Source organism: Eucyclogobius newberryi, unplaced genomic scaffold, assembly GCF_026437365.1.
Source record: "Eucyclogobius newberryi isolate DKJ021-1_F unplaced genomic scaffold, fEucNew1.0.hap1 SCAF_1, whole genome shotgun sequence".
NCBI lineage: Eukaryota > Metazoa > Chordata > Actinopteri > Gobiiformes > Gobiidae > Eucyclogobius > Eucyclogobius newberryi.
This window is the reverse complement of record NW_027315723.1, coordinates 29,555,211-29,577,616: the sequence shown is the minus strand read 5'-3', so window position 1 is coordinate 29,577,616 and position 22,406 is coordinate 29,555,211. Positions and strand designations below refer to the sequence as shown.

At 38.8% G+C, this 22,406-nt stretch overlaps 1 protein-coding gene across 1 annotated transcript in view; it reads left to right on the top strand.

Annotated features, from left to right (window-relative positions):
* The window catches only part of utrn (utrophin), a 182,737-nt gene extending 160,624 nt beyond the window's left edge, over positions 1 to 22,113 (top strand). Inside the window, exons 73-78 of the mRNA XM_072442911.1 lie at positions 5,950 to 6,114; positions 9,800 to 10,016; positions 13,018 to 13,087; positions 14,364 to 14,447; positions 18,058 to 18,083; positions 21,028 to 22,113. Of these exons, the coding sequence (XP_072299012.1) occupies positions 5,950 to 6,114; positions 9,800 to 10,016; positions 13,018 to 13,087; positions 14,364 to 14,447; positions 18,058 to 18,083; positions 21,028 to 21,036 (571 nt within the window). The 3' untranslated portion in view covers positions 21,037 to 22,113. The remainder of the gene's footprint in view (positions 1 to 5,949; positions 6,115 to 9,799; positions 10,017 to 13,017; positions 13,088 to 14,363; positions 14,448 to 18,057; positions 18,084 to 21,027) is intronic.
* The last annotated feature ends 293 nt before the right edge of the window (positions 22,114 to 22,406 follow it).

Sequence of the window (22,406 nt, the reverse complement as noted above, 5' to 3'; positions counted from 1 at the left end):
TAGAATTGATAGTGGAAAAAATGTAATAAAATAAAGGAGAAAATCTTTGAAGTGTGTGGATGGACTGTGGCAGCAAAAACAACTTAGTGTTCACTTTACTTTCACCTGACCAATTTTTCTCCAAAAATGACTCCCATAGGCACTTTTCTTTGTATTTCTGCGGCTTTTAGTGTGATCAATAAGAGAGTCCAAGAAAATAAAGGCCAAAATAGTTTGGGCGTGATATTAAGATGTGTGGAGGTGCAGTTAGTGGAGGGACTATTTACTCTCTCTCTCCTCTTTGTGATGCTGGATAAACACATTGTCCTCTTTGTTTTGTTTTTGTTTCATAAGAAGAGCAGACATATTATAGTTAGAAAGGCTTTGCACAGTAATGAGCAACAGAAGAATGGCCTCTACTTTCATTTGCATACAATACAACCACAAGGAAATATTTGGTATGTAGTACTTGCTGTTGTTGTTGCAGTAGTTGCAGTGGTTGTTGCAGTAGTTGCAGTGGTTGTTGCAGAAGTACTAGTAGCGGTAGCAACAATAATGGTACATTTTAAAGGGACTATCTTGCGTAGTTCTTTTCACACTTGTTGCAATAATATTCCGAGGTTGCAGTACTTTCACTAAACCTTTCACAAAGTTCTCAGCTTGAAGTATAAAGAGGCACCTTTCTCTTGCCATTCATGTTCTTTATATAGTAATGGCACTTTTATGAGACTTGATTAGCCATTTCCATAAAAATGAATGATTAATTTCGAAACTCTCTCCAGCCTCAATGGCCACACACTAATTGAGAGGAAAATTCATACAATCAAATTAGTCTTTGGTCATAAGCGTTCAGAATTATTCATTATTTGAATGGTTTTGAGTGCACCACCTTTAATGTCTTTGGAATAAATTAATCAATGGTTAGAGACAGTTGGAATATCCACTGATTGAGCATAATGTTATAACCACGGACAGTCTTCTTTTATTTATGCTGTCATTTTAGATCAATTACAAGATCAATTACAATTTGAAATGTCCAAAATATAAAATAATGCCCCATGTGTGTCATAGATTATAATTAACAGCAGATAAAAGCATAATATGTATTCTTTGTCTTGTCTTGGCGTGTTCCTGCTCCAAAACAACCAAATGTGCAAATAAAATTAAAGGTGTGTTACAGTCTGTTTTGGGACAGCTGTAGTTATAATGTTATAATGCTCGATCGTCTTGGTTATAATACGGTTATAGAGTGGTTGCATGCTATATTTTCACCTCAAACACTTCAGCTGCGTAGGGGAATCCATATATATGTCTCTATTTTGCCGTTCATTTTAAGACATCTTTTTTTAATAAACTTTGTGGGCGCCGTGATGCTTTAAATTGGCACTTTTTAAAGCCACAAACTCAATATTTTCACTGCCATTATGTGACAAACTGTCCTTCGAGAGCAACGTCGCAATAACCCTCAAATATTGTTTTCAAACCCTTATAGATACATTGGATTGGGTTGATTATCCCGGCCACTCTCGCAGTTTCTCTTCCATCTGTTTTCTTAAGATTTATTTCTTGGCACACCCACACCCCCGGAGCCGTTCATTGTTTGTCATTTGTATTTTGAGGTTTTGCCCACAGTTGCTTATAACGGCCACACGCCTCACAGATCCGCACAGCCCGGAATGCATTGGCTTATGAAAACATCCAGGCTGGACATGAGTGACTGGCTTTGGCAATTACATGCGTGTTTGCCTCCTGGCTTGTTTTGTGCCGCAAACAGTGATTCTGCATCTCCGCCAGCTGTTCACTGATATCCATAATTACTATTTGTTCGCGTTAAACTATTGATAAAGTTGTGTTTTTCTCGCCCATGTGACAACAGAACTCTTCTTCATCATCATCATTGTGTGTGTGGCTTTCGTTCGACCTGCAGCAAAAACATGGATTGTTTTAGTGACTGGACAAAGTATTGTTGACTAGTACAATATTGCTTGAAAATAGATATATTGCATATGGCGAGGCTGCCTATTGTCCCCCTGTTTTTGTTGTTGTTTCTGGTCAGTTTTTTAAGTCATGATTTATATGTATTTATTTTTGTTGTTGTAAAATGTTTATATCACGTTCTGATCTTCATTTTGCATATTGCCGCCCGTTTTTCTTTTGCTTTGTTCTCACTTAATTTTAATCATGCTCTAACTCCGGGCCCTTGGAGTCTCGCACAAAGCAGACAGTAAACTTTGAAATGAGTCACTTTGAAGCCACTTTTCTTTGATTCTCTCATATTTCCCTTTCGACTTGTCTTGTCAAAATCCACTCTCGTATAACTTTCCCAGAAGCCTTAAACATTGTTTCCTTTATATTTCACTTCTTTACACCTTGGGGGCCTTGATTAACACAAAAGTCAAGTCAATTTTGAAATGCATAACACAAAAATATTTAAAGATTTAAGATTTAAAGATCAAAGTGAATGCATGCTTGTCCTTGTTATTCAAAGCCAGCTGCAATCTTTAAAGCTTATTATGAAAGATAAAAAGACCATTGTTGTTATGTTCTAATGGGGCCTAGCGTTTGGAAAGAGAAGCAGGAGACTCTGGATGTCTGAGGCAGGAGAGCTTTATTTACCATCAGCCCGGGACCTGGCTACTTGAATTTATTTTGTAAAGTTTAACAGTAAACTGTACCCACATTGTACAGTTACAAATATCAAACAAGCTCAAACTCATATCCGGGCTCAAAAGTGATGTCCTCTGTTTATGTCCCAAAAGAAATATGTAGCTATTGGAAGTGGTTGAAACTAAGGTACAATAGTTGTATCTGTTTATTGCGTTGGTAGATGTAGGATTAGAAATTTGTTGACATGAACTGACAAAGAAATTAATAAAATTGCATGTGATGTTGATGTTTATACACCTCTAAAGTACAAATCTAAAGTACGTACATGCAGATGCAGGATAAAACTGGTTATTTTGTTGTTTTTGTAATTAAATTATGGTACTAAAAACATAGGTCTATTTCAGTCTTGTTGTCAATCTACGGGTCATGTTTGAAAGGCGAACTTTGAAGAGAATCCTATGATTAAAACAAACATTGCAAATCTGAAGGGTCAATCACTGCTCCATACAATGTTATTATAAATGTGGTGAGTGAGTTTTGGCTGCAAACTAAACTTGATGCATTACTAAAAATAGCCAGTTTTTAAAGGTTCATCATGTATCTTTTCTGCAACCGTCCTGTCTCCATTGACATGTTGGTGTCATCGCCTGCAATGTTCCACAGTGAACATGAACTTCTTTTTACTCCATTATGGCTGTTTGTATTGCTTAAATGTACCTTGAAAAACCAGCATTTTTACGGTAGCTTACGGCTTAGTCTAGATTTACTTCTGTGAAATTTTAGGGTTCGTTTCTCAGATGAAACTTTGCACAGAAAGTTTGCCAATCAGCGATCTACACGACACCCACAATGCACTGCGGCAAATGACAGGCAGCAACCCCTTAATAGCTTCTCTCTCCGTCTCTCTGATCCCTCTTTCTATATATTGGCTCTAGCTCTTCATTAATTTCCCTTCAGTCCTGTCAGCCCATTTCCTGTCTCCCAGCATCCCAGGGCAGATGTTTGTTATCCCGCTCTGCCCACGGCCCGTAATGATGCGCCTGTGTCCAGTGCTGAGTCCTATGTACTGCCAGGCCCTGCTCTAATTGGTGACTCCATTTGTGCCCAGCCTACATGTCTTTGAGCCCAGTGCGGTTCCCTGGAGGCTGAGGCGCTCGCTGACATCTCTATCTCCCACAGTGAGGCAGGAGGTTTGTCATTTCCTGCTGTTGTCAGCGTTCCATGTGTCAATGATAAGAATATTAGCCGTTTAAGCATACCGTCACTCAAACTTGCATCACAGCAGCGACTAATAAAGTTTGAGATTTGTCATTGATTGATTTGTTGATTGAAAGGGTAAAATAAAATGAATGAGAAGGTATAAGGGAATGCATTACAAATAGATTATGGTTTCAAACTACTTTCAAACTGAACTTACCATGGATTTGGGAGATTTTATAATTGTATTTTTACGATTGTAGTTAAGTTAGACTTGGCCAGGACTACTTTAAGGGGAGGATTTTGCCTATTGTATATTATTGTCGCCCTCCGAGATAACCGCTGTTGTGATTTTTGGGCGTTACAAAATTAAATTGACTTGAATTGAAGTTTTCAGGTTGTTTTTGATAGTTAATATTGCCCTGTCCCTGAATAACTGGTAATAACGTTGACCCCAGCGTAAGAGATTAAGCTGATCCAAATATCACTGAACATTTGAAAGTTCAAAATGTAATTTATATGGAAATTGTTAGTATTCTTGATTATTTTGTTGCCATGTTACGACATGATGCATGATTACATATGTTGAGTGCTCATTCTTCTTGTGGACATGGCACAATCTCTAGCCCCTTCATACGAGACTTGGTGAGTAATAAAACATGTTATTTTCAAAGAGCTGAAGACACAAGGCTGTCTCAATATGACAAGGTGAGACCTCTATCAATGCTGTGCCCAGCACCAGTCGCTGAAATGCCATAATTACTGTCAATGTGTCAAAAATGGATTTCTGCTAAAACCTCATTGTTATGAATCTGGAGATGATCTGCCATTTTGAAAAGGTGCTTTTTACTCATCATTTACCCTTTGTGGATGTTATTTGAAATCTGGAGTAGACGGAGGATGACCTGACCCTTATGCTATGAGATTGTTACAGTTGTAGCATTTAAAAGGCATACATTTAGCAGGTTTGTTAGTGGTGAATTCTCTCATTTACATAAGGGTGACACTGCTTCTACTGAAAAATGATGGTAAACCACTCAACAGTTGTGAACCATTTTCAAACTTGTCAACCTTGCTCCTGAATTTTCGAGGAAGAGGAGTTTTTAAAAATAGCCTGCCATCTGTGATTGTGTTTGTGTGTGTCAGGTTGAGTTCTGTTGTTGTGAGTCAGAGTGAAGGCGACAGGTGGACCTCAGCTGCACCTGTTCTAGACCCAATGTGCTCTAGCATTGAACCGAGCCTGTGTCTGCTCTCACCTCTGTCTGCTGGCTGTTATTATCACACAACTCACTGACACACACCCTTCTCCTTGGACTGCACAGGGCCAAACCTTTTTTATATTCAAGAGAATGACTAAGCAGTGTGTTGAGTCTTTGAAAGTCCTACTAAATTTGTTATAAACATCTGAGAACATCACCTTGTTGTCCATTGACTGTACAGATACATATGATATTTTAGTTTGGTCTTCATGCCATGTTCATAGTATAATTTTGATAATGATTATTTGGTCGGGACAGTGTATGTTAACGAACATGCTGTAAACACACCGGATTGTAGCCATAAACTAATTTCCATCCGTTCCATGTTCTATACACTCTTTCATACACCAGTATAGTTGGACACTGGTCACCAAGGACACAACGACAGTGCGCACTACCGCCCCCCGGTAGTACCTGGCATTCTCGCAGTCTCTCATTCAAGTCCTAACCAGGCCCATCACTTCAGGAAGAGCTGGTGCATTTGCTCTATCGACGTAGGGCTGGGCAATATGGGAACACAAATAATCAGTATTGATTTCATGAACATAAACTATTTAATACATAAACATTTAATCTGTGCCACACATCAACTCAAAGCTTTACATGTGTTCTGTTTCTTTAAAGGCATACAGAAATATTTTCGCGATCATTTCATAAGTTGGTCCATTTTTTTTCAAAAGAACTCGTGCACCAGTTCGTATTCACTCTTTAAAGCGTATCTCCCAGTCCCTAACGTGCACTTCCATCAATGCCAGAGTGATTGATATAAGGTGATTGATCCTCAGAAATCATTAGTTATACCTATTAAGGAAGTGTATAGCATTTTGGACTACTGAATTTTCTATAAAAAGGTAAAATGTTCTTACTACTTTGAAGTCAGTCTTGTTTTTGTTTTTGTTTTCCCCAGGGACGACGAGCATGCTCTTATTCTTCAGTACTGTCAGACACTAGGAGGGGGAGATAGTTCCCCCTGCAGTCAGCCCCAGAGTCCTGCACAGATTCTACTGGCCGTTGAGAGGGAGGAGCGCGGCGACCTGGAGCACATCATCGCACGGCTGGAGAAAGAACAGAGGTACATTCAAGTTTGTTAGTTTGGATTATACTTCCCAGCTAATTTGTAGACATTAACATACCTGTGCTCATGTTAAAATGTATTCTAATATTACAGTTACTCTCCAATTTCCATATATTAGCTCATGTATTCATCAATTTAAACAGTCTTGGGACACAGCCACAGCAGAATAGTTTGTTATAGACTTGTAAACAACTTAAAAACTAAATTAAAATGCTGTTAAAGCATCATTAGTCACCCAAATGTTCACACCTCCCTCTAACTTTCTCTCACTGTTGCAGGAAAAGTCCTCCCACATAGTTTTACTCAGCCTGTTAAAATATGAATTAAGTACATAAATAATAATACAGTCTCAGTGTTGCCTATTGTCACTCACAGTATAGTGGCCACAGAAATGATTTAACATAACACAGACTTGGTCTAGTGGAAGGTTAGTGCCAAGCCCATAAATGTTAACTTAAGTAAAGCACTGCAGCTTAAGGATGAGAGTGGAGCCGAGCAACAAAGAGGGAGGAGGCGAGAGATTGGGAGAAGGGTCCTTTATACTTTTTATACCCTTTTCAAATAGGATTTCAGTCCAAAAGCAAAGGTAAACACGAGTGGCATTATACAGTGTAGCTGCAGAAAATTGCCTTAAAAATCCTTTCCAACCATTATTTACTTCAGTATAATTGGCTCTCATAAATAAATGTTGCTTAAATTGATTTCTGTTTGTGCATACAAGGCTTTGAGCAAAGAATTGTGTATCAGTGAGTATAAAAATTCCATATTGCAATCTGCTTGACAGCCAACACAGACTAGACAGCTTGGTCTAAATTCTCAGCTCTGACAAATTGCTTAAAGGGGACATATTATGCTGAATACATTTTAGTTTAGGGCTTTTAACCTTGTTACAATGGTCTTTCCTGATCCTTAGTTTACTCGTCGTGTTCTGATTTAGTTTTACATGTTTGAGTAATGCTATATTGTCCTGCAACTGAGGCGTGTGGGCTCGGAAAATTCTTCTTTTCACTTACCCCTTCTCTCCACCCAATCTGACTCATATTGACAAAGGTGTAAATGACAAGCTGCTGCTTGTTACAGCTTATTACATTTTTCAATTCAATTAAATTTGTTTATGTGATGGCCAAAATCACAACAGTGAAGGAGAGAACCTACTCCCACAGACAGACAGATACAGATGTTCACATGCGGATTAAAAAAAAAAAAAATTAAATTAAATTTAACTTTCCTATTGAGAAAGGGGCTGTAATTACAACAACATAAACATTCAATGAACTGATGAAAAACATTGACACATAATTGATGCCATCTCCAATGCATCCAAATTGGTTTTAAAGGTATTTACAGACAGGAACTCGTTTGATCGTAAGAAATACGAGTCCACACTTTTCTGTGTGAACAAAGTACAAATGTACAGAGGCAGTAATCCAAGAATTGCCATGTGTACCAATGTCCTTGCCTCCTATTGAAGTTAATCCAGGCAGTTGAGGAGCATCTGGGTCTAGGTCAGAGTCATGGGATGGGGCATCAGCAGTGTCTGAAACAGTATCACTTCCTGCGGATAGGGGAAGAAATAGAAAAACACAATAGCAATGAACAGACAACAAGTGAAGTAAAATATTGAATATTATTGATAGTGAAAGTAGGAAGAATCAGAGGATAGTGCTCAAGCTGCCATACTTCCCCCAGCATAGTTGCTCCTAGGGCAGAGTAGCTAAGAAACTGTAGTTTTTATTTGTTCCTAACTGGCCTGACCATAAGAGACTGTGTCGGCCTCTTTAACATGGACCGGAGCTGATTCCATAACACAGGAGCTTGGTAGCTAAACGTTCTACCTCCTACTGTGCTTTTAGAGACTCTTGGGACCACCAGAAGGTCAGCATTTTGAGAGAGCAAAGTGTTCTGTTTTGATGATATGGTACTATTGCATATTTGAGGTAGGTTAAAGCCAGGGCATTTATGACTTAGAAGTCAGATGGAGAAATTTTCAATTTGATTCTAAAGCTAAAGTCTATTCACTATTGAGCTCTTTTCTTTAAGTTCCTGTTAGAAATCTTGCTGCTGCATTTTGAACCAGTTGAAAGCTTTTCATGGAGCTTTTAGGACACGCTGCGAGCAGGGAGTTTCAGTCGTTTTATCTAGATGTAACAAATACATAGATCAGCATCACTTTTAGGCAAGATTTTTCATATTATGGCTATATTACACAGATGACAGAACAATGTTTTACAGGTTTGATTTATATGCGCTTTGAACAAGAGCTCTTGGTCAAAGAGAACTGGAGGCTACACTGACATTGTCCGGTGTGACTATCTGCTCGGATAAAGACTATTGCAGACATTTAGGACCTTGTATAATGACAAGCACTAAGCCTGCCTACTTGATCGCTCTGATCAGGTTTCATTGATAAATACAGCTGTGTGTCATCTGCATAACAGTGGAAGTTAATGCCATGCTTTCTGATAATGTTACCTAACGGCAGCATATAAAGAGTGAATAGAATTGAACTGAAGTACTGAACCCTGTGGCACACCGTAAGTTACTTTAGAGCAAGATGAGGAGCTCTGCTTTACATTAACAATCTAGTACCTACCCAATAAATAGGATTTAGACCAGCTGAGGCCTGTTCACTGACACCTACATCACATTCTAACCTCTGCAGTAGAATGTTGTGGTAGATGATGTCAAACGCTGCGCTGAGGTCAAACAGAACCAGGATTGAGACCAGTCCATTGCTAGCAGCTAATGACAAATAATGTGTGACTTTAGCTCTGAACCCTGACTGGAAAACGTCAAATAAATTACCGTATTTTCCGTACTATAAGTCAAACCTTTTTTCATAGTTTTGGCCAGGGTGCGACTTATACTTATATTTATACTTATACTCTGGAGCGACTTATATGTGATCTTATTTGTTATTTTCACTCTTGCAACCGCATTTCATACTCCTTATGGAGTTATATATTATATTTTTTCCCTTCTCTATTATGCATATTTTGGCTGGTGCGAATTATACTCCGGTGCGATTTATAGTCCTGAAAATACGGTATTATCAGTCCTGCAGTTCTGAACAGGAAGTGAATGAACACATTTTATGCAACTTTTGATGACTTTTTGAGCATTTAACCATGTTTTGACATTGTTCCCGCATCAAAAACATACCTGGAATAGCATTTAGCTTCATTCACGTTTGATGAAACACTCTTTGATAACTGATGTTTTGTCAATCTGTGATGTGGCTCTGATAATATTCTCTGCTGTTTTTTAAGTCCATAAATCCTTGGCACAATCGCACTGTGAATTTCTCCCGTCAAATCACAATCGGTACAATTGCATGCTGAGAAGCCAGCTTGAAATGCTCCGAAATCATGGATCTATGTTTCTCTTAATCTCTATTTAATTCCCTCAGCTGCCAGTAGATGGCACCAAAACTCGGGTAGCCCCGGGGGAAACATCAGAGATCCAAATGTAACTTGGTTTATTATAAACCTTTTTATTTTTTTTATTTTTTTACATACAAGTTTTGGATCAATATTGCGCTTTACAATGAGCACAATGCAAAATGATGTGATGCACCTATCCACACTAAAACTGTCCAAATCTGGACAAAACCAGAAAAACATATTTTTTGAAAATGAATCTATGCGCACTCCAATGGTCAATAATAATTTACCTGTCCCAGGACACTGCAGAGGGAGTATGAGCAGCTGAGGGAGCGGCACAATCAGCGAGGTTCCCCCGAGGGACCATCCTCTTTCCCGGACGAAGCCGACCTTCTGGCCGAAGCCAAACTGCTGCGTCAGCACAAGGGCCGACTGGAGGCGCGCATGCACATCCTGGAGGAGCACAACAAACAGCTGGAGTCACAGCTGCAGCGGCTCCGACAGCTCCTGCACCAGGTACCACAGCGCTACAGAGAACAGAAACTCATCTATATTCATGCACCTCTCAACCTCAAAGTAGTCCCAATTCATGCAGAAAGTTAACTCACTGTTAGACTGTGATGGCAGAAAATATTTTGTGTTTGTGAGCCACAGTGATAAAATAATGGCCTTAAAACACTCTAGATGATAATTAGAATCTCTATATTGGATTTGAAGAGTAAAAAAGAAGTGTGGAGAATACAGTTTAAAATAATCATGTAAAATGTAGTTTAAATTGTCCTTTTCAAGCCTAGTTGTGTATTATTTATACTCGCCAAATTTGTATATGGGACACTAATGGCTACTCTGTGCTTACAAATATCATCATCAATAACAAATTCATTCAGGCAAGAAGTGTCTAATGTCAACAATACACATTATGGCGACACAAAACCCAGTCATCTAAACAACTGGCATGTAATCCTAGTAATAAGTTGATTAGTGCTCTTGTTTTGGAGTTTTAGTGTATTTTTTATTTTATTTTTAATTTCTCCCATACAGCTTCAATGTTGATCTTTTTTTTTCCTCAGTTTGTTCTCTTATTTCATTATGTTTGTTTTGGAGCAGCAGCAGAGCACTAATCGCACTTCACAATCTTCACACACCAGCTGGTCTGCCTTGAAAAACACTGAAAAACATGGGCAAATAAAAACAAAAATATGCATTTTACCGAACAAATCCAAGCACTGGTAAGTTTTTCTAAAGTAAATATTTAAAAGTGTAGCTATTTTCTTTACAGACAAACATGCTCAACTGAACCATATTGTCGTTGGCTTTAAATACAAACCACATCGTTGTCATTCAGTCCAGAGGTCCGGCGTCTGTGTCCAGCCCTCTGTCAATCCACATTTGTTTATGCTTGATCGAACTGGCGCACTGAGCCAAGTTTGTGTCAAGAAAGAAATGCAGATGTCTTCAGCTCCTCTGACAAACTGCCTTTTCTGTGAATCCGCCTGAGTTAACGCTCAGGAGTAACTCCAGTTCTCTGAGACCTGGTCGTGACCTGAGAAACACAGAGTCAATATCAGCTGACGTGAAGAGGCCGGCACAATATGATCAGAATCAGAAAGCCTTTGTTGTCTTTGCACAAGCTGCGAAACCATGTTTTAAAAGTCGCTCCACAGCGGTTCTCAGTTAAATCACACATACTAAACTTGGATCAGAAGAACACTGTACAATAAATGAGAACATATGTAATATATTGCACCTATATAGTTTAGAATAGAGACAAAAACAAATCTCTTGACATTTTTTGTTTTATCACAATAACAATATTCAGACAATATTTTGACGATGCATCAGGAATGTGCTGAAATGTTCCTGTCAATGTCATGACAAAACATGAAAGGACCATAATTTAACCAGAAAAGAGCAGAAATATCACTTTATAGTCTTGTTTGGGAGATTACAGTAAGATAAGATAAGATATTCCTTTATTGTCCCACATGGGGAAATTTCATAAGCATTAAACATACTAGTCACCATTACTTTTGGCAATCATTACCATTTTTGAGTCAAATCTCACTCGCCAGTACTAATTGACCCCAGTATCAAGAAATTGATACGATGTCATATTTCGTTTAGTATTGACATAAAAGACCTGTAGCCACTCAGATGTCAGGAGGCTAAATAAGAATCTGGATGTCTTGACTGGAGCTCCCTGGAGTCCCATCCATACGTCATAGTGTGTCAGGCCCAGAGCCGGCCCGCAGCAGAATACCACAGCAGCTCAATGGCCCATATCAAACCCACTGCTGAAGTCTGACCAGACGCACTATTCTCACTCCAACCGTCAGTCTACAACTCACTATGGCAACGGGCAGCAGAAGTGGATCCGAGTGAGTGAAGTGCAATAGATGAAGGCTGCAATGCTCATTTGGTTTCTGGATTAAAATTGAATTATATTGTGGATTTAGTCACACGAGTGAAGAGTTTCCTTATGAACACTTTAAAATGAATTAGCCAAAAAAACTATTTAGAACCATAATGCAATGTTACGAATGATTGAAAACGCAATATAAAAATTATGATTTTGAACTTAAGCCAACTGGATAACATTAAAATTGATCAGAAAACGGACAAAAGTCCCCTGCCCAATGCTGTTATACCATTCTTATTGCTATTGGTGTTAATTAGCACCCAGTTTCTTTTTTAATATTAGTAATACAAACAGTTAGTGGATGCTGGATACTAGATACTTCTGTGTGTAGTTGTGAGATGCGACTCATCAACAGTCACACCCAAGGGGAAGTGAAGTGGCAAATTTAGCTAATTAGGGCCCTCTGAAACCTTCAGCTGGCACTGCCTGTAGCGTGGACTGATGATGAGCATAATGTCATAATGTGGAACAATCCAGGGAAAGCAGTAACATCAGCAAAGTTTCATAGTGCACGTTTATTATTAATCTGACGCTCTAATTGAGTCTAATGCTCAATGTATTTATATATAATACAAATTTGTCATGATGTAAGTTTGACATTTTCAACTGTATGATTTGCCTGTCCCAGTGTTGGAAATATGGCAAGAAGAACTCAAATCCACTGGCCAATTGACAGAATAATGTTTTTGGTTCCACTGAAGGAAAAAGCTGATGGGACGAGGTTGTAGTGAGTTTCTACATTTTCAGAAATGCAAGCCAAAACTTCATTATTTAACTTCAGTGCACTCAATTTTCTGAAATGTCTCCTCTCCACTTCCTCTAATCTCACACCTTTCTCATCTGTGTTTGAGCTGCAATAATAATCAATAATGGACTTGAGCCAAAAAGACTCCCTTCCTCACATGCTCTGTAGTCTGTGCATGACTGATGGGACATTAAAGTCTATAATACTCTGTTGTGAGGTGTGTTTTCTGCACTTGACAGCCTCATTGTGCAGACTTATTATGCCATGGATAATTTTGGACTTGTCACTTGTATTGCTAATCCGAAATGGAATAATTACCCAAAGTGACATTTCTTTTTTCGGTTTCTTCTCAGCCGGATGCTGACTTGAGGGTGAATGGAGTGTCCTCACCTGCAGTGCAAGAAACACTTAACGACAACTCAGGTGAGATTTAAGTTCAGGTAACTTCAGTTATACCCAGTAGAAGTTGACAGAGTTACTACTACTGCTACTACTACTACTACTACTACTACTACTACTGCTACTACTACTACTGCTACTACTACTTCTGCTACTACTACTACTACTACTACTACTACTGCTACTACTACTTCTGCTACTACTACCAGTACTACTACTACTACTACTACTACTACTACTATTACTATAACCATAATCAAAAGACTTACAGCGGTGGTGTTTTAAGTGTCCTGTTGTAGCTGCTATCATTCTTCAATACAAATACTTCCAATCTGTGAAAAAAGCTTGCTCTGTAAATTTTTTGTCTTTTTTTTAAATTACATTCATATAAACATTATCTTAAATTACCTGAACTTGAGACTTTTGATGAGAAATGGTTGCATCTTTTCCCGTTAATAATAGCAAAATTGGGGCTTTTAATCTGGCAACATGTATTTGTTAAAAATTATAACATGTTATAATTTGTATTGATGTTCTGTACCTGTAGTCTAATCTCATGCCATTTTTTTTTATTAAATAACAAACACAAAGAAAAAGAAACACAACCAGAGTTAAAGCAAACACAAAATAAAAGCAGCAGACATCCAACAAATAAATTAAAAATAAAATCATGGCCAAGAGAACCCTAAAAGAGTCCCATTTTGTTCAAAGTCTGTCAAATTAATTCATAACATGTTAAAATGTCTTCAGGAAATAGAAAAAGACAATTATCTCCTTTCCCATGCCTGATCTTCAACTCGTCCTAGTTTTTCCAGAATGGTTCCATTTGAGTATTTCCCCTGCCTGCTGGTGGATAAGCATCTTCAAACCTGTTGCTCCTGGGGCTTTGGTGTGTTGCCAGATGATCTTAAATCCCTCCTCTCTGTGTGTGTGTGTCTGTGTGTGTGTGTGTGTGTGTGTGTGTGTGTGTGTGTCTGTGTCTGTGTCTGTGTCTGTGTCTGTGTCTGTGTCTGTGTGTCTGTGTCTGTGTCTGTGTCTGTGTCTGTGTCTGTGTCTGTGTCTGTGTCTGTGTCTGTGTCTGTGTCTGTGTGTCTGTGTCTGTGTCTGTGTCTGTGTCTGTGTCTGTGTCTGTGTGTCTGTGTCTGTGTGTCTGTGTGTCTGTGTGTGTCTGTGTCTGTGTCTGTGTCTGTGTCTGTGTGTGTGTGTGTGTGTGTGTGTCTGTGTGTGTCTGTGTGTGTGTGTGTCTGTGTGTGTGTGTGTGTGTGTGTGTGTGTGTGTGTGTGTGTGTGTGTGTGTGTAGATGAGCTGCTGGACTCTCCCAACAGCAGCTCTGACCTGGCAGATGTAATGGAGCAGATTAACAACTCCTTCCCTGCATGCACTCGTAAGTTTTCCTCCGCCTCCTCCTCCTTCTTCCCAGATTTATTAAGATGATTTGAGATATTTTACTGGTCAGCACTTACCATCACACCTAATAGTTTATGTAAAGTGGGAGGTTTGCAAATTGCTGAAGTTATCAAAGAGTCAGATCAAAACTGCTTAACTATGTACAGTAATTAGCTGATCTATTATATTCTAACTCTTATTTTTGCATGCCTTATTTTGTCATAGTTTATTAGGCCCGAGTGCCACAAGCTGGCGAGAGGCCTATTAATCTCGTAAGGCCGAAGCACGGCTGCGAAAGCACGTCTGCGAAATCGAGCGCCCACTTCCAAACACTCACTAACGCACTCCTTCACTCATGCACGCCCCCTGCATACTAATTGGTAGTAGGAAAATGGAACATTACCGTTGTAAACGGGCGAAGCCCGTGCAAAGGTTCGCACTAAACGAGCACTTTACATTGGGATGACGTTCCCCATCTCTTGCATGTTCCGTGCATATAAGCATGTAAAAAATATTATTACGGCAACGCCGTCCGCCCAACCAAATGTCGGCCATATTGCTTCAAAAATGGCTAATTATGACTTGGGAGTTTTTCCAAACGTCGTACTTTTACAAACTCCTCCCAGGGCGTTGGCCCTAAAAAGCTGAAATTTGGTGAAAATGCTACTGAGGAGTGGGACATCAACAGTTATCCAAATTACATTGATACCTGTCACGGTCTCTGAGCGGCGAAGCCGCAAACTGTAGCAAGAATTTCAGAAATCTCCCAAATTTAACATTTCTGCCGTTTGCGCAGATAAAGTCCGAATTGCGTCAAATTAGAATCAGTTGTTAAACTCTTTGCCCTAAACCTACTTGAAGTGAAATAAATTAATTTGGCACCACAGCGCCCCCTACAGATTTTATATGGAGGTTAAATGTTTAGTTTTGCGAAATTATATGAAATTTGACACACAACTCAATTTTGGCATCCCCATCAAAAAAGTAAATGAGACCCATGTCATAATTGTTATGGCTTTGCCGTAACGATGACCGAAACCTCCCACGTTATTCCAATGGGGAAATCGCCAGAACATGTTTACACTTTAGACTTTCACAAACTCCTCCCAGGGCGTTGGCCCTATTAACCTGAAATTTGGTGAGACTCATCTTCAGGGGTGGACCATCAAAAGTTATTCACATTTTTATTCAAAGAGTCACGGTGTCTGTGCGGCAAAGCCGCACATTTTGCCAAGAATTCAAAATAAAATAGCTTTTTGATGGTAAAACAAAGGGGAGAAGATGTGACAGCGTCACAGATTCAGCAGTAGGCGTAATAAAAGGACAATTGGGGCGCGTTAGCGCCCCCTCCTCTTGCGGCGCGGCGGCGTGGCGATGGCCGATCATTGCCGCTTGCGGCTATATTTATTATTATTATTATTAATTTTATGTTGTACCTATCAATGAAGTTCCTGGTTTGTGAATTTTGTCAGCTGATTTATTCAATTAAGTGTTTCATTGTTGAAGAAATGCATACAAAACCGTTTATTCAACTACGAGGCGACTCTCCACAGACCTGATGTGTAACTTGGCCTGGTGGCGTCTCTTTTTCTCCTGGGATGGATAAGTTTAATGCCATTCAAAGTAAAGCAAACACATCTCTTTGCTGAGCACAGGCAAGGCTAGATTTGAGTCACGACCATTCCAGACATTTGATCATTAGTTTTAGTGAATATATTTTATGGGGATTTTGTTTCTGAATGTAAATGCATTAACTTCCAAAAATAGACTGTTATTATAGTAGTCACATAATAATACAGCTTAGAAAGAGAGAATCTGTGGCTCTCTTTGTTTTTACAATCAAAGACCTTGGGATTCTGCTTGGGCTGATGCATGATTCCATTGCTATTCATTCCTGTTGTCTTGTCCTCACGTGTCCTCACGTGTCCTCACGTGTCCTCACGTGTCCTCTGGCTCAAACGCTCTCTAATACGCCTTTTACACGGTCCAGTTACAAGTGGACAGCGTGCGCCCCTCGATGCCTCAAGTACACTTTGAGAAATGTCCAGGGATCGGGATGAAATGTTGCCTGAATGCGAATGAGATTTTGAACTATAGCTCCACCATCTCTGGTGACCTTCCAGCTACAAACAAAGAGCAGCGAGAGCAAAAAGCCTCTTGGTGATGACATATTAAAAAAAAAGTTTCAAAATAGTTTGATATATAGATGAGCGTGTTATAGTCAAACCACTTACAGAAAGAGGCATGATAATAAATGCAAATAAAGAAAGGATTAAGTGTATTTAATGTTATGTCAGAAGGAGGTTTTTCTTTGTAACGAAGACCATAAGAGACGGCACACACTACATGGTTTCTTTCATATCTATAATTCTTTAATTAAAAAAATAAATAAAAATGTACAAATGGATAAGATGGGGTTTATGGTTATGGCTCTACTCGTGCTTTGAATTCTCTCTTTAGCTCTCCAACAAAATAATCTACCAGTTAGTGTGTATTCCCTCGTCAAGATTAGAGATTTTTGTAATTATTAGTCTATAGATTAGTTCTGTCTCATTCATAGAGCTAGGATTATATTAAAGCAGGACTAAATAAGAACCAGAACTTTGAATAAACTAGCAATAAACAAACCAAAAGTAAACAAGGACTAAATCTGAACCAGAAGGAATTAATCAATCACTCTCTGCACTATTAACTCTCTGCACTACATCTGTAAATTGAACTGTACATTTTGTGTAAGCCTATTTTTGTTTTTATCCTATAGCAGTTTTTTTTTACTTTATATAGGTTGTTATATCATTGTTCATTGTTTTATGTTGCACCAAATCACCAAAGTAAGTTCCTATTTTTGTAAATTCTGTTCAAAACAAATAAGGACTAAATCAAGCCCAAACCAGGTTAAACCGGACTAAACTTCGGTATGAACCAGATCTAAACCACATCTAAACATCACGATAGACCTTAAACCCACCCTGGTCAGATCATAGAACACAACACCAGTAACAGGTGGCAGGTGGTCATAATGTTACGCTTGGTGTGAGTTTGTGACTTCCTCACCAGTGCCTGCTCTCTAAAGCCCTGTCAAATTCATAGTAATGTCTATAATCTACGTGGATTTGCACACGGAAAGCCCCTAGTCTCTTAAAAAAGTTTCAATAGTTTGTGTATGGAGTCTGCAAACTTTGTATTAGACCACATCACCTGCTCTTTTTGCACATAGCCTTGAAGGATTTTTGATTAACGGAATAATTAGTTTTCCCGATTCCATCAGGAAAATCTTAAACCTCCTGATTTCTTATACAGCCGCGTTTGAAAGAATAGCTGCCTCTAACCAAATAAAAGAATGAAACTCATTTTGTGCATTGAGTTGGAGCATGGCTGACTTCAAATTACATTCAGATTTTAAGTGGAAACTCCTGCGAGGGCTTTAGTTACAAATCCATTCTAATCTGGCATACGATGTTGCTATTAGCATTTGGTAAGCGTTCAGCTCCGAGGCCGAGCGGGTGATGTGTGGCAGTGTCCCGGAGGCAGATCATTTACTGTATTTTGTAATAGAGTTCTGAACTGTGCAGTGCAAATGTTAAACTGTGCTTTATGTTTCCCCACAGCCTCCAGTCTCTCTCCTAGGCCACAGGTAAGAGCCTCCTAAATTAACTTTACTCACAACTGCCTCAGGTCAAATATACTGCCTTTACTTGAATAGTGAAAGCATTTTAGGTCATGAAAATACAATGACTCAAGTGGCTCTCAGAGGGACTACAGTGGGACAGTGTGTGGTACATGCTGCGTCCTAGGCAACGGGGAGATTGGTTATTTCCCACTTGAAGCACAAGCTCTGACTTGGGGAGATTGGTTATTTCCCACTTGAAGCACAAGCTCTGACTTCAGCTGGATTAACTTGTATGTAAACTATATGGCTAATGCTAAAGAGTAAAGCAAACCAAAGTCAACCAAAGTCTCTAGCATGTTAAATCCCTTTAATCAACAATAAATACAGCACTTTCAGGTATGTGCAATACATGTACAGTGATATAATTTTGACTTTTAATAGTGTATAGTCAAATGAATGATTATGATCTATGAATGATCTGTTTTACGTGTGTTATTGTCTGTAGTTCTAGAGTGCGCTTGTGATGTGTTCTTAATTGTTGTTGTTGCCTGGTGTTAACTGGTGCATCCACCTGTTCAGGGACAACAGATGGAAACTAGCCTGTGGCATATTTATATATGTGTCATATGTTCATGAATATGCACGGTCCTTTTTCTAAATAATACATAAATTGAATCCACCCTTTGTGGTGATTGACATTAATTCAACCCGTCACAGTTTATGTGTTTATATTCTCAACCATCTCCCAGTTCATAAGTAAACATGAACGCCCCCAAACCATATAAACCGTAAAATTATATATAGTTAGTAGATATACTGTATAATAAAGTAAAATGTTAAACTATCATATTACTAGAGATTCAAATGTTTACAAGTGTATTGTTTCTACTCGGCAGTGGATAGCCCTAATACCTTTTTAGCAAGAACTTGAGTGTTCAACAGGGATTCTCTAACCAAGCTTTACTACTTGTTAGCTTGCTTTCCCTTGCCTGAACAGAAATAAGTGGAAGAAGTTGAATAAATACGTATAAACCAGTAATGATTGGTTTATTTTCTCTCAATGCATTCGGACTTCTTGTTTGTCCTCCCGCGTGCACTGGTATATCTGCAGTTAATACTCCCTAATACACCTTTCACTGGCTCCAGTCACACTCTGGGGCCGTATTATGGGACAGTTATGAGGGGGATGACCATTAGCACCTGCTGTTTTCTCCTCTTGGGCCCAGGTGCATTGTGGGTATGAGCCGTAATTACTCATCTGCTCTTGGTCTGTCCTGTTCCCTCCTTTTCTATGCTCCAGTCCATGTGGCCTTTTCCTCACACACTGCCCATTTGTGTCTATCCATGCCTCTTCTCTCTTTTAAAAGTAAACATTCAAAGTGTCACGATCTCCTGCCACAAGCTTTTATCCACTTATCATTAAGAAGATTGTGTCTCTGTCAGCCAACTAAATCATTTCAATTGAGAATGCCTGGGTGAACAGTTTCTTGTTGATTATGTTTTGCAAAATCACTACCCTTTTCACCCAACCTTCAAAGTTCCCATAATTATAAGTGGTTTGGGAGCCCAATTTACGCGCTTTTAGCCTGACACTGACACACTCGCAAATGGAGACCAGTACAAGAAGGCATAATGTCTTTACCAAATACACAAAAGCAGTCTTCTTGTTTTTGAGTTGATATCTTGAATTTGAATAATATTTTCATCTATGACAGGGGTGGGCAATTATTTTCCTCCGAGGGCCATATTTGAATGATGGCGGGCCGGCCCTCAGCCTGTAGCTGAGGGCCGGCCCGCCATTGATGTGAAAAAAAAAAATTTCCAAAAATTAAATGTCAATTAAAATATCACTTTTCTGTCAAATATAGGCTATTGAATCTATTATTTAATTCATTTCACTTCATATGTATTAAGGATACAAGTGCAGACAGATGCCTGAGGGCAAAAAAGGAAAACAAAATAATAGTAGTTTGCCCACCCCTGATCTACGAGCTAGTCTAAGAAGTAGTAATGAATGGTGCATTATGTAACCTGTAATGTTACTTAAAGTCTATGTTGTCCCAGTGCAGTTATATTGTAAAAGCAGCTCTTAAAATGTGGGCTCATTATAGTGTTTTTTTTTATTCTCTGTGGAGCATGAAGAGCGCTGTTAGTGTGCGAGTTGTTGTTAGCGTTACTGTGACCAAAAAAAAGTGTGAGCAATCCACTAGACTGTTCTGTATTTCATGTATTTTAGACTCCAAATCTCTAGTACAGCGCATTTAAATAAACCGTAATGCATGTTTTTAAGACAATAAAAACACCTGTAATTGAATACATTACAGGGAAGTTACATAGGGCACTTTTAAGCAATTTCATTTTGGCAAATCTCTACTGTTTGTTGAAATATTCCCTAAAAAGTTTGGCTTGAAGTGCATATGACAGCGTAGACTACACTTTTCACAAAGAAACTAAGATTTTACTAAAAATGTTTACGATTTTTCCCCAGTTTGACCATTTTGGTTAAATTACTTGGTGCCAAAGGCCATGTAAATCCTCCAACAGTTATGATTTGACTAACAATAATACATGACAACACCTTTATTTTGTTAAATCATTGATTGTGTCAGTTATGTGTAAATTGTCTGCATTTTTGATGTAACGTTGCTTATTGATGACATAGACAGAGGGAATCGGTTATAAAACTCAGCTCTATTTCTTGTCATTTTCAACAGTTATTTTTCAAAAACTACCTTGAGATTTTTGTCGAACTGATAAATATTTACCACAGGAACCATCCAACTTAACAAAGTAATAAATAGAAAAACAAGAGAACATATGCACTTTAATATTGATACAAAAACGTTGAAATTATTGAATTGCATGAAAAATAATATTAATTTGGATAGTTCGTCAGTTGGTACACTTTATTTTGACTTAAGCATTTGGTAATGATCTAATTCCTGATGATTCTTCCTCCGTCTTGCAGGTGATGTGAGGGCTGCAGGGCGTGTTCAGTGATCGTCTAAACGGCCCGGACCATTCTCAACCCCAGTCCAGACTCTGAATCCCAAAGACGTCCCGGGACCAGGACTACACCCAACACTTTGTCTTGTACTATGCAATCTGTACCTTTCCTGGACTGTAGATTGTTCCACATTTGGTATTTGTGATTTTGTTTTAGAAATGCAGTACTCAGATATGGGGGTGTGTTTGAACAGTCCAAAAGAAAATGTTTGTTTTTATCTGCTAGTGCTTCGGGGTCGCGCTCCTTTCTTAAGTTCTGGGAATCCACTGTTACATTTATGTGTTTTTCCATCGCTTCGCACCACCCGGAGACTCCGCTCATTCGTCAAAAGCCGCAGCCGTTCCTGTTTTTGGGGAGCGTTACCATTCCGGAGAGAAAGCGGCTGAGAGGCTGTCATCGGCGCTGTTCAGAAGATAAATCTCGCGGCATGCCTGATGTCAAATCCCCCTTTAACGCATTGATAAACCGCCAAAACTTTGTCAATTTGTTTTTTTAAATGTTTCCCTTCTGTGCCTATACACTTTCCATGTGTGGAAGATGAAATATTCAACTGTGTACAAAAGAGTAAAAGTTTTGGAGGATATAGATTTAATTAAAGCTGATCAATCATTATTTAGTTTTTAATATATGTTTGGAAATCAGAGGAAAGCCATGATTGCCTTGCTACCTCAGACTACGTAGAGTAGACACAGTTTCGTTTGTAGTGGTTCATAAACTTCACATAAATAAGGGTAAAAGATGTACCAAGTTGTATTTGCGACGGGTCTGTGGCCTGCTGAAGCTACGTTCTGTTTTAGTCGTTTTAACCACTGACCTTGGTGCACCAGTCCCTCACTGCGTTGTCGTCGTGCTAAGTGCTACTATCCTGTAAAACTTGTGAGATGGACCACAACACTACTTTGAGTTTTGTACTCGACTGGAGACAGATGAACTGAGTGTAGCCAAGGCAGAACTGTGTCATCTCCTGAGGTATGTAAAATAGTCTGACCACACTACATGTACTATGGCGACGTTGTTTTATTCTGAATAAATTTTGATAACAATGAATTTGTGTGTGCTTATTCAGAAACTCTGTATACATGTTTCTGCTATAGTTTAAGGGCAGCAAAGGAGGTTTTTAGAGTGGGTATGTTTTGCCATTCATTAAAGTAACTTCTTCAGTCATGCATTTAAAATGAAATGTAAATTAAATAAAGAAACATTTTATTTTTAAAAATGTTGGGAACTCAAATTTTATTACTCCATTCTTTCTTTGCCCATTCTTTCTTTGCCTGTATATGAGGCCATGACTGCAAAAAACACCCACACAGGAGGTGCTTTTGAATGCCATAATTATCAGT